The 17,879-nt window shown below is 37.5% G+C and overlaps 1 protein-coding gene across 1 annotated transcript in view; it reads left to right on the forward strand.

Moving 5' to 3' along the window:
• Positions 1-16,473, forward strand: part of Hcrtr2 (hypocretin receptor 2) — an 87,081-nt gene extending 70,608 nt beyond the window's left edge. Inside the window, exons 5-8 of the mRNA XM_005347607.3 lie at positions 4,912-5,132; positions 8,670-8,791; positions 10,803-11,025; positions 13,411-16,473. Of these exons, the coding sequence (XP_005347664.1) occupies positions 4,912-5,132; positions 8,670-8,791; positions 10,803-11,025; positions 13,411-13,465 (621 nt within the window). The 3' untranslated portion in view covers positions 13,466-16,473. The remainder of the gene's footprint in view (positions 1-4,911; positions 5,133-8,669; positions 8,792-10,802; positions 11,026-13,410) is intronic.
• Positions 16,474-17,879: the final 1,406 nt, after the last annotated feature.

Genomic DNA, 17,879 nt, shown 5'->3' on the forward strand with positions numbered 1-17,879 from the left:
CTCATGTGCCTGCCTTGAGTTCTTACCCTAACTTCTCATCATGATGGATTGTGAACCCCAAGGCTGCTTTCCTCCCCAAGTTCTTTTTGGTCCTGGCATTTCATCACAGCAATAAAAAGCCTAAGAGAGTAGTCGTTCTAATGGTGCAAGATAGATTCTCAAAGAGAGTTTATTTACATTTCCCTGATAGCTGAGAATGTTAAACAGTTTTTGAAAACATTTATGGGCCATTTGTGCTTCTTCCTTTGAGACTAGCTGCTCATTTCATTATCCTATTTACCGACCGGCAGTTCTGAGGTTTGGGTATTTAAATTTTATAGTGCTTTATTTATTCTATATATCAAGCTCCCAGCGTGAGGTATAGTTGGCAAAGACTTTCTTCTTAATCTGTGGAATATCTGCCTGTTCTGCTGATAATTTTCTTTGCTGTGTAGAAACTATTAAATTCCATAAAGTCTACTTCTTGATTCTTGGGACTATGCCCTGCGTCATTAGAGTTCTCTTCAGCAGGTTCTTACCTATACCATTGACAATACCCCAAACAAGTATATTCCCTATGTTTTTGCTCTAGAAGCCTCTTTCTGTTTAGGGGTTTGTCTAAATATTATCGTTTGTGTTCACATGTGATTATGGTATTTTTGGTTTGTTTTCTAGTTTCCTGAAGAATGCCATTGGAATTTTGATAGGGATCATGGTGAATTTGCAAATTACTTTTATCCATATGGACATTTTCATAAAATTAACTCTGCCAATCCAGAAACATGAGAGGCTTCTCCTCTATCTGGCAGCTTTATTTCATTTCTTTCTTTCATCATTGCATGCTGTTTTGAGCTAATAATTATTGCTCACATTTCTTTTGTAATATATTTTCATATCCAAGATGGTTTATGCTGTTTATTTGCAGTGTAATGAGCATGTCATACTTGTGGTCTACTTTCTAAAGTTAGATATTATGGAGTGCTCAGTGACAGATTGGTAAAAGACTTTCCATAGGGATAATCTCGTGGAATTTGTCTTTTCTGGTCCATTTATATCATTATTACTACTTTAATGTAATAAGACATGTATTCAAAATTCTGAGGCCTGGAGTGATAGCTCAGTCTGCAGATTGCTTGCCTTCCAAGCATGATAACAAGACTTTAATACCTAAAAGTCATGCAAAAAATCTGGATATTGTAGAGCATACTTGTAATGCCTGTGCTGGAGATGAGGAACCACAAAGATCCCTAAGGCTAACTATAACGGGGTTCAATTAAAGATACCACAAATAGCTAAAGGGGAGCTAAAAATCTAGGGGTAAAGACGTCTACTTACAATGGGATTCTCTGTCCACATTTTTTTATTCTTCTCTATATTCTTATTTTTTCCTTGTTCTCACATAGTCCTATCCATTACAAATGTTCCCAGTCATATAAACCCTTAAAACCAGCAATTCCTCAGCCCCGGCAGGTTCCATGGCTGGAATTCTTTTGCCAATAACAAACCAGATAAGTATTTTCACACACACACAGAGATCCATGGGAGTGGCTAGTACACATAGAATGAGCTTAATGAAGAAAGTTAATTAAGAAAGAAATTAAATCATCAGGGAATTCAAGAGGAGAAGGTTAGTTTGCTACACTACATTTCTAGGTGGTAAATAAAAGGTTTATTTTCAGTAAAATTTTGAATAACACATGGATTGTTTAAATCAGCACAATGTATCCTTTCTCCCAGTAAGCATAGAGGCTACCAGGTATCCAGGCAAACTATGTAAACAGTTAGGTAGTGTAAACAGAGACTACCTTTAGTTTCTCAGCTGCCCAGACTGGAATAATCAGACAGAACTATATTAATTACAACACTGTTTGGCCGATGGCCCGGGAATAGTTCTAGCTAGCTCTTATATCTTATATTAACCCATTTCTATTCATCATCTATCACCACGAGGCTGTGGCTTACTGCTAAGGTTCTGGCATCTTTCTCCTTCAGCAGCTATCTGACGTCTCCTTGACTCCTACTTTCTCTCTCTCTATCTCTGTTCGGATTTCCCACCTAACTTTGCTAAGCCATTGACCAAAACAGCGTTACCTATTAACCAATAAAAGCAACATATATACAGAAGGATATCCCACATCAAGGTACAAATCTTGGCTCTTAATCAGATAACACATGTACATGAGATCTGCAGGTTTTGTTGGCCTAGGTCTGGAGTTAGACTTACTGCTCTTAGCAAAGAAGAGTTCCAGACCTCCTAATTATCAGTTCTGGGCTATGCTGTCATCAGCTGTTCTGGTCACGGGGTAAAACCAGAACAGCAGCTTGGGCAAATAGCAATTCTATGTCCTTGGTTATCTGTGAATATCTTAGATGAAATGCTCTATGCCTGGACCCTAAGCACTGACCAAATGCCTGCTGATAAAGATAATTGCAGATCTCTCTGTTTACCAAGGTGAGAGGAATGAAGGCCTGGCAGTGGGGAACTGTTTTCACTAAACAGTTCTTAACTGTAGGAATTAATCCCCAAATATGTAACAGAAAGGAATACAGCAAAGGGCAGCCACTTACAAAGCAATAACGCCAAAGATCCTCAGTATTAAGAGCACTAGCCTTTTTGTTTTAGCCTTTATCAGTTCCCTTAGTTCAGATAAACTGCTCATGAAAAGATGGCCGAGCAATTACTGTGTAATGTTGCGGCTTGTAGCATACCTAGCCAGACAGCCTGGCCTACTTGACAAAGTCCAGGCCAATGAGAAACCCTTTCTAAAGAATAAAGTGGATATCAACTAAGGAATTTCATTCCAGGTTGTCTTCTGCACTTAACTGCAGCAGACTACTTCAGGTCATATCTTTAGCTTGTATGAACTTCAGAACACATCCTTTTTGAATTGTAAAAATTTTCCTTTGGAAAATTTACATACAAGGGAGTAAGCAGTTTTTGTGTGTTGTTCAGATGCACGTATGTGCTCAGCTTTGTTTATGTGCACGTGTGTGCACATGGACTAGAGGTCAGAAGACAACCTACGATGCATTCCTTAGTCGTGACTTAAGGTCGTGACTCGTGTGCAAGTCTTGAGTGTCCATTGTTGTAATGACTCCTGCTGAGTTTTCTGCTGTCTCCCTTGGGTGCTCAGGTTCTCTGCACAGTTGATAATTGCAGAATGAGTGGAAGGATTAAGCATCTTCTGCCTCAGATTAAGCATCTCAAAGTGGCCTTGCTCCATTTCTTTCTTCTCATTGCAAGGGCCTCAACTCTGCCCCCCTGTGGCACTTTTTCTTCAAGGGAATGTTTTATGCTTAAAGAAGTCATCAGGAAGAAAATTGTCTCTCTCCTTCATAGGAACACTCAAAAATAGAATAATCTTTATGGTTTTATTTAGAAACCACTTCAAGACCACTTAAGCGGGTACTTAACAGGCTTTGTGATAGAATTCTTCTGGGACTTTTTAAGATCCATTGCTATTTTTACAAAAACTGTTCCTAAAACTACATTTTATAAGGAGAAGCACAGCACTGGAGAGATCCTCAGTAGTTAAGAGCACCAGCTGCTCTTGCAGAGGACCTAGGTTCATTCCCAGCACACATATGGCAGTTCACAATTACCTAATTCTAGTTCTAGGGAATACAGTATCTTTTCCTGACCTATGCAGGCACTGGGAATACATGTGGTGCACAGATATACAAGTGAGCAAACACTCATATGCATAAAATAAAAGTTTAATCACTTTTGGAAAAGTTTTAAAAAGAGAATCACAGAAGGGGAAGAATTTTTAGCTCTTTGTCTCCCAGCAGTACGGTGAAGTGGTCCTGCCCAGGTGTGAGGTGTTTCTGTTGCAGCATGGGTTTTCCTTTGTATCATTGATCTCCTTAACTGAGAATATGGTCAAGTGGGGTCTCATGTAATGAGGCTCATCTGTTTGGACCTCAAAGCTCCGTTCTCAAATAAGCGATTCTCTAACAGACTTTGATCTTGTAGTGTAAACAGCCACAGGTTCCATGTAACCTTCATTCTGAGAGGCCACGGGAACACACTGCTCTGTACAGCGTGCAGTGCAAAGATAAAAGTAACAGCTGAATAATTGTAACAGAATCAAGCTGTCTCAGTGGTGTACTTATTGGCACATCTTATCAGAAAAGAAGGCACACTCTGAATTCTGATGTTTTGCTAAGGTCTATCAATTTTCATGAGATTGTAATTAAGAAAATATTATACTTGGCAGAACTTTCTGCTATTGTCAACTAACTGAAAATCAAAGAAAAAGCATGTTGTGCAATGTAATTGCTACAAATTGTGGCTATTTGGAATACTGGTGTAAGCCCTGGAAGGATTTTCATTGTATTTGTGTGCTTTCTGGAAGGACAAATTGCAAAATTAGTTTCAGGCAATTTTGTAAATGTGAACAGTAAATCACGGAGAATAGTTTGTTTTGTTCCCTCTATACATAGATTTATTTGCTTTGTCTGAAGGAGACACAGGTGTTATGCCTCCCTATGACAGCAGATGGCAGTAACGATGCACCAAAAATTCATTCACGCTTTTGTTTTGGTGTGTGTGTGTGTGTGTGTGTGTGTGTGTGTGTGTGTGTAAACGTATGTGACACCTGAATCTAGAATTTATAATGAACATTTGTAGTTGGAATTTTCTTAGCATTCTTCTCTCCTTATTTTCTCTTTTTAATAAGGGCCTATTCTTTATTGTTATCTTTATACTTTGAAAAAGTCGTCATGCTTTAACACAACAACAGAAGCTTGTTTTTAACTTTTTCCCACGCAGACATCTATTTGGCATTTGACCAGAAGAATGCTAAGGACATATATCCAGGACTGTGCTCTGGAGAAGTGGGAATTTTATATTCCAAACTTCTGTTTCTTATTCTTCACTTATATGTGGAAATTTGCTAAGTACCAATGAGGGATCCCCTCTGCTTTCAGATCCCAGGAACTTCTTCTGTGGTTCAGAGAAAATGGAAGCAGCAGCAACCGGTTTCTCAGCCCCGAGGGTCCGGACAGCAGAGCAAGGCCCGGATTAACGCTGTGGCTGCTGAGATAAAGCAGATCCGAGCACGGAGGAAAACAGCCCGGATGCTCATGGTCGTTCTTCTGGTCTTCGCAATTTGCTATCTCCCAATCAGCATTCTCAATGTGCTAAAGAGGTAAAGCCCGTGTATTTATTTGAAAATCAGGCAGCTTGACATTTAATTAAGAACTCCTTTCTTTCTAAACAGACAAAACCCTCTCCTAGGTACTTTATCGGGCCAGTCAACTCAGTTGTTAGAACACTTAAGGCAACGTCAGCCTTCTAGCATGCTCTGTCCGTAGAGATTTTCAGTTGAATGGTAGATAAAATAGCTGTTTTCCTAACCTTCCGGGGTAGATTGCTAAGCCTTAGATGGAGGAAACATTCTAATAAAAATTGTGTTTCAATAGCTAATATCGTAAATAAAATTGTACATCTGAATTCTTTTTCATGAGAATAAATGGGTTTCCAACATTGTTCTCAAATATATAAATGACCACACTACAGTCCTTTCTTTCAAAGAAAATATTTTCAGAATAAAAAGAGACAAGAATTATTCATTTGGGGCACTAAGCACAGCAGCCATAAAGTAGATATTTTGTGTTCAACATTAAACCTGGAGAAAGATGTCCATTTCTTGAAGTTATTGAAATAATTTCAGTATCAATATTAATATAACATATGTATGTGTTATATTTATATAATGTAGTATAACATTATAATATTATACATCCTACATATTTTAGAATAATATGGTACCATGTTATATTCATGACAATATAATATATTACCATGTTGTATTGTATCAAACCTGTTGCACACAGACTGGTCCCAAGGCAACCTTAATTCCATTTCTAAAAGTCTTCAAACTTAATCTGTCCCTTTTCCCAAAGTCACAGTCAATATCATATTTCTCACAGCTGGGGACCTTAGAGACAGGTAGGTTTAGCTAGAGTCAGATAAAAGGTGGTATAACCAGCTGAAAAGATTTGATCTTTGTGTTTGATTGTTTAAAGACTTTTTTAATGAAGAAGTGGAAAATGAGCTTTTGTGCAGAAACATCGTAGCCTTGTATGTCTAAGGCTTTGAAAACCCCTGTTCTTGAGATCTGTGTCCACTTACAATGCATCATTTACCCTCTACTTCTGCTAAGTATCTCCTCTCATGTTATTTCTCACAGAAATCAAATGCAAAAAATATTAAGTCTTTGCTAGCTTCTGTTTTCTGATATTAAGAGCGTCATAGACATGAATGACACTGAATAGATTCCTCCTTCCTCTTCCCCCCATCCTCTCCCCTTCTCCCTCCTCCTCTCTCCGCTCCTCCTTTCCCCTTCTTCCCCCCCTCTATTTACTAGTCTGAACAAACTAGTTTAAGAATGGATTTAGCACTCCCATGAGGTGCACAATTGAATTTCTTCTATCTCTGCTCTTGACCTCTGACTCTAATTATTTCCAAATGCCCTCTTGTCAATAATAGCTTATTATTCTGAATTAAGTACCCTCCTTTCCTGGGGAGAAAAATTTTCACGTTTAAAAGTGTTTCAAGTTTTGAGCAATATGCCTGTTGGTATAAACACAAACATTTTAAAACAATTTTGAAAATTATTTTTATGGCTACTTGTAGAAGGAGCGGCGGGCTGCGTCCCACCACCCGGCTAGCTCTAAACCTGAAATAATTACATGGAAACTGTATTCATTTAAACACTGCCTGGCCCATTAGTTCTAGCCTCTTATTGGATAACTCTCACATCTTAACTAACCCATATCTAATAATCTGTATGCCACCACAATGGCATGGCTTATCGGCATGAGTCTAGCCAGCATCTGTCTCTGGAAGGGGAATCATGGCATCTGCCTGACTCTGCTTCTCTCTCCCAGCATTCTGTTCGGTCTACTCTGCCTATCTAAGTTCTGTCCTATCAAAAAACCAAGGCAGTTTCTTTATTAACCAATGAAATTAACACATAGACAGAAGACCTACCAACATAAGCTGCCATTTTTAAAAATATGTATCTTTAAAATTTAGCTTTGCTTTGCATATCAATTTTGTTTTCATTTATTTTTCACACACTGTAAAGTCCTATCTTCCTTTTCTTGAAATGTAGCCTTTTGCCTGTTTGACTAAAGCTAACTTCCTCCAGGTGATCTAGTATTTCAGAGATTTCGAACTAGCACTTGCATCTTACTGTAGACTGAATTTGTCCACATTCTTTCTCTGTGTGTGGTTTTACAAACTTTTACTGCTCTATAGAGCATCACTGTGTCTAAGAAATTTATTTCTATCATACATCTTTCTCTTTGGAAAGCAGTCTAAGATACAAGTCACATGATCGTTGATAGGGCCTCCAGGAGGGAACACATCTCTTCATCATGGGACAGAGTAGGTGCAAGTGTATGGGTGGGCTTGTGGGCATCATTGTTAAATTCTACCAGAAAAGAGAGCGGGGGATCTCTATGAATAGAATACGGTGGGCTTGATTTTTCTTTTCAGTGGTGTGTGTGTGTGTGTGTGTGTGTGTGTGTGTGTGTGTGTGTGTGTTGCTGCACACATATCATAACACGGGTATGGAGGGTAGAGGACAAGAGGAAAACTATTGGGAGTCAATTCTTGCTTTCTGCTCTTCATTTCTGCAGTTGTGCTGTGTACTCCAAGGTAGCCGGGCTATGAGTGTCCAGGAGAGTCTCCTGTCTCCACCTGCAAGCTCACAATATGATTGTTAAGATTACAGACGTGCACTAATATGTCAGGATTTTTGTGGGCATTCTTGGAATCTAAACTCATGTCATTAAGGAATTACTTTTACCCCCTACCTACTCACCCCACACAAGTGAAAGACAATGTTAAAATTACTCAAAAATAGCCTTTGAGTGTACTGTAATACATTTTCAGTTTAACATAATATATGAAAACTTGAAACTCATGTACCTAAGGGCTATCAGAATCTTACTCATTGAAAACCAGTCACTTACTGTAAACAAAGATACCTCATGGAAATTTCAATGAGACTGGGAACATTAGAGATTAGGAAATATACATTCATCAGTGCACAAGTGAACGTGGAAAGAATTTAGCAGTCCACTTTTGGACTGCTAATTAAAATATGTGCAATGGGTCTGGAAGATGGCTTAGTGGGTAAGAGCAGTGTCTGGTCTTCCAGAGGACCAGGGTTCAACTCCCAGAACCTACATGGCTGCTGACCACCATCTGTAACCCCAGTTAAAGGAGACCCAGCACGCTCTCATGACTGCTGTGAGTACCAGGCATGCACACAAGTGATGCACAGACATGCACACACGATACCATCCATGCACATAAGGAATAGCAACAAGGTTAGTCAATCCATCTAGAAACAAGATAACAGGATGGAAAGTCAGCTTCTATCTTGTTGACAAGAGATTTGCGTTTCCTGATGCCAGCCTTTCCCTTCAGCTGACTTGTTTTGTGTGTGTGTGTGTGTGTGTGTGTGTGTGTGTGTGTGTGTGTGTGTGTGTATCCTGCATACCCTGGAGGTTCTGATGGGTACCCAAAACCATTCTGAAGATACTAGGCTGAAGATACTGGGCTGTCAGTGCAGAGTTCAGGGCCAGTTTATTGCTGTGAAGTTTGTTCACCTTTAAATTCAATTATTTAAAGATCCCTCTTGATTTTGTTTCTGTTTCTCTTCCTACAGAGTGTTTGGGATGTTCACACACACCGAAGACAGAGAGACTGTCTATGCTTGGTTCACGTTTTCCCACTGGCTTGTGTATGCTAACAGTGCTGCTAACCCAATCATTTACAACTTTCTCAGCGGTGAGTGTCCAGTGTTTCATCAGGAGCCTCACCTCAATGGTGGAGCTTCCAGAGCAGATGCTCCAGAACAGTTCTGAAGGAGATACAGACGTCAGTGTCTGTTGTGTGGGAGCCATGACAGCCCCTGACTGGATTGGTTTTGGATTTCTCCTTTTTGAAAGTGAATACATAGCACAGAGCATTTCAGAGGGCATTGTGCAATATTTTCTCAGAAAACTTAGAATAAACAGTAAATGGAGCAGTAAAAATTTTGAGTACCATACATTCCTTTGATCAAACCTACAATTAAAAAGTATGAAATACCTTTATCTGTTTTGCATTGATATTTTTTTTTGTCAAAATGCATGGCATAATTGAGACTGGATTGAAACCAACCTGCTTTCAGAGATTTCTATACTTAAGTTCCTTGAAGAATTCTCACTTGCCAAAAAAAAAAAAAAAAACAGGATTGCTCATAATAACACTTAAGCTAAAAGATACACACATCCATAACTAATTCAGCACACCTCTGCAATATATTTTATATATATTACTATTTATTATATATTACGTATATATGTATATGCAATGAATACGATACCATCTAACCCCACTTCTTACCTTCAAATCTTTGTCATGGTCTCCCAAACATCCCCATACCAAGTTCATGTTAGTTTTTGTATTAATAACTCACTAAATCCATTTAGAATCCATAAGATTGTAAGTGTGAGCCATCCCCTGGAGCTTGGGAAACCTACAGGTGGCCTCATCAGAACTATGCTGCAATTATCTATATTTTGTACTATTTTGTTCCCAACAACTTGGCTATGTATTTGTTTCCCTTTCTAACTATATAGTCATTTTTATATTCAAGAAAACTATTTACTGTACATTTAATAAAGAGCATGTGCCTTCCAATTTCATATTGGCTTTTCGATTTGCATGATTTGTCTAAGTACTTAGAACAGATAGAGGAAGACTTGATGGGGATATAATTACAAATAGAAGGATCTATTATAGATCTCAAAAGTTAAAAAATAAAAAAGGATTTTCTGTTTTGCTTTGAATACATAACAAATGTTTGCATCTGTTTAATTCCATTTAAGCTTTGATAACTACATACATTTGCTGAAATATTACATGACAATCTAGAAATATAATTTTTATAATTTCACAAATTAAAAAAGTTTAGTTGGTAAAATAAAAGGACAACCAATTTTATTTCAGAAAAGTAAGTTTGTCACTTTTTAAATAGTTGCTGAACACACACGGGCTAGTGCTCTGACCTGGCACTGGGTAGGTGAAATCTATACGGAAGTTGGGCGTCAACTGTTTGAAGCAGAAGGCACAGACCAAAGCAGAGTCCTGGTATGAGGTTAAGTTGGGCCACAGACTACGACCTGGTGTGTGCCTGCCATTGTCTTAGGCCTGGGAACGGTCTCCACACCTAGTCCCTCAGAAGCATAGGCCCAGAGAGAAGAAAGAACAGTTTCCAAGAAAGAACAACCTTCACTCTAATAAAGGTGATCATTTCATCACCTTAAATGCCTAAAATCTCACTAATAGGTCAAAGATAAGTACTTGCTATAATTCTTCCAGTTTCTTGCTTTTCCTATTTTGTCACACATGGGATATGAAAGCAGAATTTTCATAAAAACTATAGTTTATTTTTCCTGTTTTGTGACCTCTCATGGTTTCAGCATCTTTATAATATAGCACACCTCAGTTTATTTACTTATACACAATGTGGATAGACTTCATTGCTTTTGAAGCAATCAAGTGCCTTACAGGGTTAAAAACTAACGAGAAACACAAGGGTTTTGACTTTAAAGAAAAAAAAAAACAAACTCCAAGTATGATAGGAAAATACTTCATCTTTTAATTTCCTTTCTCTATTTCCTTTATTGATACAAAATACGCCACCTCACAGTTAGTGTGGCCCAAGGGAACGATTCATTTGTACCCTGCGCACTCAGTGTTGAGAGCTGTTGATACATTACTCACTCTCCTTTCATTCTCTCTGGTCTGCCAGGAAAATTTCGAGAGGAATTTAAAGCTGCCTTTTCTTGCTGTCTTGGGGTTCATCATCGCCAAGGAGATCGGCTCGCAAGGGGACGGACAAGCACAGAGAGCAGGAAGTCCCTGACCACGCAGATCAGCAACTTTGATAACATATCAAAACTCTCAGAGCACGTGGTGCTTACCAGCATAAGCACACTCCCAGCAGCCAACGGGGCAGGACCGCTTCAAAACTGGTAGAATATTTATTGCTATGCTGAGGACACCCGACTCAAACTATGCTTTTATACAGACTCTATGAACGGAAGATTTAGTATCCAGTTGATCTAAACCTAAAATTATTTGTCAATCCATTTTTTTTGAATCGATCACTCTTTGGAAATAACCAAATTTGAAATACTTCCTGAACCATTTACTCGAACATGTTATACCTTTAAACTGCAGTTGGAGATATTTTAGGCTATTTCTTCTTAGTTTTTCGAACTGAAGTTTGTGGCAATTAAGGGTTTAAACATTTCTAATTCTTTTTATAACTCCTTGTTATTTTAATTCCACAACTCAAAATGGTTGCTAAAAATCACAGAAAATCAATCATTTTCTTTCGACTAATAAAATAAGTAACAATTATTAAGTTAACAACAGACATATGTTAATTGACTTAATATTTTTTAAAAAATTCACAAAACTATCATTACAATGTGCTAACTGGGAGACTATGTCTAAATAGAATAGTATACAATTTGTATATATTCAAAATCTATCGTTGAGAATCACATGACATATATACTATTAAGCTTAATTTGCCACTAATTTTATCTTTCATTTACTAAATGTTCTCAGGTTTATAACTTGACAATAGCTAAGATCTGTGTGTGTGTGTGTGTGTGTGTGTGTGTGTGTGTGTGTGTGCAATACAGAATCAAAATGACTGTATTAAAGTAAAACATTTTTCAGCAGCAGCAACTACTAATACATACTCATTTTCATCTCTGGGAAGGAGTTAACATTTAAATTAAGAATTAAAATTCAGATTATTGTATTCTTCAAATTGGGGAGAAAGAGTTAGTCAGCCTGGCAGGAGAAAGAATGTGAAGGCATGGTAGTGAACTTAGGAAGTGAGGGAAGGGAAGCTGCAGCCAGAGTTTGAGAAGGGCTGCAGACTCCAGGTCTGGGACAGGGCTTCATAGCTCAGTCTTTAGCAGCTTGCTCTAGGCTAGGATTTGGTCCCCATCACTGAAAACAAACAACAGCAAATAAACGATCCAAGGCTTGCTGTGGTCTAGTGAGGAAGAAATGCTGAGGATTCTCAGGCCTGGTGGATTAGTCACACAACCAAAGACAGTGGTCCCCACCACATACTGGCAGTACTGTTACAACCCCCAGTCCATCCCCATTTAGTTATACTACATTCTCTGTGTTAGTAATTTTAGCATGCCTGAGGCTAAGAGATGGGAAGTTAGGAAAATAGAAGGCTGGCTACTAACTCATTCACAAATAAAAAGTATAGAGTATATTTTGTATAAATGTAAGTCAGGGAATTGAAATGATAAATTTTTTTCAGATTTCTTCTCTGTAAAATTCTTCTGATGCAAGTTTTCATTTCTAAATTAAAAGTTTATAAGTATACTCCATCTCATACTGAACAGTAGACATTCTGATTATATCAAAACAGGATGTATTTAATATTTAAGAGAGATTTTATTTGAAAATAATTACATTGTCAGGTTGCCTTTGCCCAACTCGTCATTCTCAGAGAAAAACAATACAACAAAATTATCCGTACTTTCTTTTCAAAAGTTGAGGATTTTGTTACCATGTGCCTTTTAGTACTCTAAGCCAGGACTACCCTCATATATGAGGTTTATCAAAACTATATGACTGAGTATTGTGATGTTCTCTGTCTATGAAAATGATTATTTTCAGTGTCTCCTTTCTCCCCTTTGAGAGCTTTGTCTACCATATACTACATGAAAGGAGAGCTGTAGTTTTATGATTGTGGTGACATTTAGCACTTTAAGATTTGAAGATAACTTCAAATCCTCTGGGTAATAAGCCTTAATAGCCTTGCAGCTCAGTAAAGATGATATATTGACTTTATCCAATATAATTGAGCTTCATTAAGGCTAAGCTGTTAGACAGTATTAGATCCTAAGATGCCAGTTCTTGTTATATAAACGAGAGGAGAGGTCTTCAGAGGGCAAGGGGTGGAGAAGGATGAAAAAATAGGGAATGGGAGGGAAGGGAGAGAGAGAGAGAGAGAGAGAGAGAGAGAGAGAGAGAGAGAGAGAGAGAGAGAGAGCGCAATAGGGGAGTAGAGAAAAGAAGTGGTATTGGTATGGTCAATCAAAAGTCAGATTTTTTTTGTTCTAAATTAGTGATCCTTAATTTGGTGTGGTCCCTGAACCATCAACACCTACAGTCCCCAGGAACTAAGATTAAACATATATCCCAAACTTACTGAACCTGAATGAATGCCTTGGGCTTGCTATCCAAAAGTGTATTTGCTTACAAATTCTAGGGGTGATTATGATGCACTTTAGCCTTGAGATCTACTGCTCTAAATGGTGTCTCCGTTCGCCCATCTTATTAGCCCGTGTGAAATAAAGTCTTTTACTGCACAGGTATCTACAGCAGGGAGTACCATCGTCACTACTATCGACCTGGCTGGAGGTCTGAGAGAAGAGGCCGAATGTCCATGTGGAGTCTCACCCACGTCATCTCAAAGAGATAATGGTTTACAAAAACAGTTGCCACTGTGTTCTTAGTGTGACGTTAAAGAAGATGGATTTTAAGGCACTTGTGCGCTTTATAAGGGACCTGGATGACTGGAGATTTTATTAAAAGTTCTCAGTTACCGATTTTATTTACTAAAGTTTCTGTTTTATGGAAGCAGCTCATTTTCAGGAATAACTATTGCCTGGAAGAAAACTGTTGAATAAAACTGATATATAAATGAAACTCTGGGAATGGAATCATGAAGTATGTACATGTTTCTCAACATTAGGGCCCATGAATCCTGAGTGATTTGAATTAATATGGTGACCTTTGTAGGACAAATGGTTAAAAAAAAAAGTAGGCCCCAAAACATAGCAGTGTTATTGGGGTGCTAAACTACTTACCTCATTGTGTGCTCCTGGCACAGATGAGGGAATTTATAGGAACAGTTTATCTTGGAGCTCAGTTATGCTGAACATTGGACATTTATCTGCCTTTATTTCTATTGTATTTCAAACCTTCAATGTGAGATGTTAATGTCATTAATTTTGTCACTAATAAGGATGGTGTAATAATTTTATCAAATATGTTTGAGATTAATGATTTATGAATTTTTATTATATCATAAAACCTTTATGTTTGAGTTTATTCATTTGAGGCTAAATATCATCCCAAGTTTGTGAGGAAAAAAATGTGATTCCTAAATTTTCCACAATGTGGAATTAAGTAGCTATAAATTATTGATAAGTTTAGTGCAAAAGTGTTAGGCACAGTAATACTCAGTTTCACCCCAATGCACATTGATTCAGGAAGAATAGCAACTATGTTCATAAGTGACAATATGAATGTGTCTAGAGATGTTACTAACCATAACTGAAATGAGGGCTATTAGCACTTTGATACAATGTAACAATATCAGGTTTGCATTAGCGATGAATCAAACAAGCATCAGCTCCATCTCAAAATCCATAGATAGTCCTTATGATTAGAGACATTTCAACAGAATTCAATTTTCAACAGGTAACTCTTCTACTTCGTGTCACAACCAAAAGCATAAATTCCATTAGATTATTTTCAAATAGTTTTCTCATTGCGTGACACAAAATAATGGGATTTAGGGGCATCATTATATAAGTAAGAAAGTAGTAATTTACAACCCATTCTATTCCATTTTGCACATCATAAAATGATAGGAACGTGAAAAGCACTGTTAGTTCTCCCAGTTCAAAGGGAATGTTTTCCCTACAGTTTTCTGCTATTGAAAAGGGGAACAAAAGACTTCCCAACTTGCCACGTATTTCTTCTATTCTTTTAAATTTTCTTTATAGACTTTGGAGTTAGAAAATCTAGGCTTTTCATGAAATGTGTTTCTGTTATTGTATCCATGTATGAATCAGCATGTCAGTTGTTCAACAAGTATACATTTAAAGTCCTTTATGCCTGATTGTATTGTGTTTTCATAAATATCTTTCTTATTCAAACAATGTGACTGTATGTCTCCCATTGTGAAGGTCCAATTATGTAGTTTTTAAGTAAAATATTGCTGAGAAGTCCATAATCACATCTACATTGTCCTGCTGTACTATGTGAAAAATTATGTTGTTGTTCAATACATAAATTGGATATTTGCTCATAATTATTGTCAACTCTTTGCAGGTAAGGATTGAATTAACCCTGATGCTGTACTTGATGACCAAAATATTTTTCCAATAAGTTTATATAACCAGGGATAATTATGATATAAAGGATTTTTAATATCGTTTCTAAGAAGGAGGTACTATAATAAAGGCTAATATTAAACACTCAAATATTTCATAAAAGCTATATAAAGCCACACACTTATAGAACTACTAAACATTGAAGCTTTTATCTGAGTCAGAATTTTCCTGTGTTTGTGACTTAGAATATTGACCCCCTTAATTTTCAGATTACTATCATAGCCTGCAAATGCATGAGTTAATATTCAGTAGGTAATTAAACTTTTAAACTAGACCTCTAGTTGGCTCTTCTTTTACCCAGTTGATTCTCACAACTTCAGGATCCAGTGCAGATGGTTTAAATTTATAAAATTCATTCCTATTCAGAACATTTTATACTAACCTTTGTGAAAACTTAAAATGATCAAGGTAATCATTTGACTCATACGGAAGGAAGTATGATTGAAACAGCATGTGGCTTCCCTGGAGGAAGAGAGCTATTTTGAAATGAGGTTCCAAGAGGAATGAGTAAGAATATTGTGGGCTAATCCACAGTCCCACCCTAGACACCAGCCCTGAAGAGAGGGAAGAGCATCTGGCCTTCCATTCAAGCCAGTGGCCATGTACCAGGAGTGACAGAGAAATTGTGCAGGGGTTCTCCGGTCTTGTCCCCTTCACCTGATTCTGGTTGGTCACCTGTCCTGTTTCTCTCCAGGACCACCCTCGTTCTGCACTCCAAAGCCCCAGATCTGCTCACCACCCTAAAATCCAACTCCATTAGGCTCTCCTTGTCTCCTGAAGTGAACAATGAACAAATTTCAGAAAAATATGAATCAAAGCTCCTAGGAAATGAACATGGAAGTGCTAGAGTCTCCGTGGTAGGATGTATAGGTCTCTGTGCATATACCCAGGAAAAGAATAACAATGTCCTGTGTTCGTTCTATTTTTAGCAATTTGAGGAATCTTCCTACCAATTTCTCCACTGGTGGCATCAGTTTATATTCCCATCAGGAGAGAGAGTTACTGTTACCCTACATTCTTGCTAACATTTGCTGTTTGTTTTCTTGATGGAAATTCTGATGGTGTGATATCGACTATCAAAGTGGTTTTCATCTGCATTTCTCTCTTGACTAACGATATTGAACGCTTTTTCAAATATCCGTTGGTCATTTGTGTTTCTTTTCTTTTGAGAACTGGAGGATGTTAGTGTTCACTTAGTGTTCAATTTTTGCATATATATGTATGTGTGTGTATACATTTATATACAGATGATATCATATATATATATATATATGTACACATATCTATGTCTATTCCCTGTCTAATGTATAATTGAGAGACATTTTCTCCCATTCTATTAGTTTTTTTGGTGACTGTTTGCTTTGCTGTAGAGAAGATTTTAATCCCATATAGTTCTATTTATTGCTTTTTGAGGCTATTTTCTGTTGTACTGGAGTTATTTTCAGCAAGCCCTTGTTTGTGCTCATATCACAAAATAAAATGTTTTCCCGCGAGAAATTTTAGATTTTAGGATCTTGATCTAGGTATTTTATTCATTAAGAAACTTTGTACAAGTTGAGATCTAATTTCTACATAAATATCAATTTTTCGCAGCAGCATTTGCAGAGAAGCCTCTTTTTTCAGTGTATTTTGACACCTTTGCCAAAAATCAGGTGGCCATAGTTGTATTGATTCACATCTAAGTCCCCGGCTCCTCTCCTGTGGTCTGCAGGCTGTTTTGCGCTAGCACCTTAGGAATTTATCCATCTCTTTCTGATTTTTCCTTTTAAGGGGGGGGGTGTATGTAACTTTACAACATATTTCTTCTCTAACAAATCTTTGTAATTTTTCAGCCTTTAAAGGATACTTTTAATTATTTTTTTTTAGTATGTGCATTACAGGAAACAAACAGAAGAAGCCAAGAAGAAAGCCACCTAGTCTCAAGCTCAACTTGATGTGTCCTAGATCCTGCAAGAGTACATATATTTGGGAAACTGAGATTATAGTGTTTGTGCCATGCTTCCCCCACATTGTGAATATTCACCAACTAAAACCCCATGATGCATGAGTATGTTGATAACCAAGAATACACCAGGCCATCTCAGTCTGTCAGACAGAATTGCAATCCTTTCTTCCTTGGCAACAAAAAAGTTTCTGTATTCAAAATCTTTTTTATCAAATACTGTACTAGCTATACCTGCTTGTTTCTGGTTTCCATTAGCCCTGTAGATATTCTCTCATCCTTTATCTCTCAGTCTGCCCATGTCCTTGCCTCAAGGGGGCCGACAATTTCTTCATTCATGTTAAAACATGCCATTCTGTCTCAAGGAGAGTATCTATGGGGCTCCCAGCCCATGTCGAAGTGGAGTTGAAAGGGTTTCTTTCTAGTCCTTTCTTTGTTTGGTTTCATAATGGTCAGGAAATACTCTTACTTCCACATGACCTAAATAATGCAGCTCTGCTCTTCTCTAATCGCATGGCCACATTCTAGTCTCATATTCATATTCACAGGTATTCTTCCCACTATAAATTTTCAACTTAATATAGTTTATTTTAAAAATTGTAAGTCAAAAGGAAACTTTCAATCAAGATCAGATGATGTTCACATGGGGCTAAGTTAGCAATGGATATCCAGATAGTCTTTCAGAAGTTAACTATATATACAAAACTTAAAGAAC

The sequence above is a fragment of the Microtus ochrogaster genome, chromosome 5 (genome assembly GCF_000317375.1).
Source record: "Microtus ochrogaster isolate Prairie Vole_2 chromosome 5, MicOch1.0, whole genome shotgun sequence".
Taxonomy (NCBI): Eukaryota; Metazoa; Chordata; class Mammalia; order Rodentia; family Cricetidae; genus Microtus; species Microtus ochrogaster.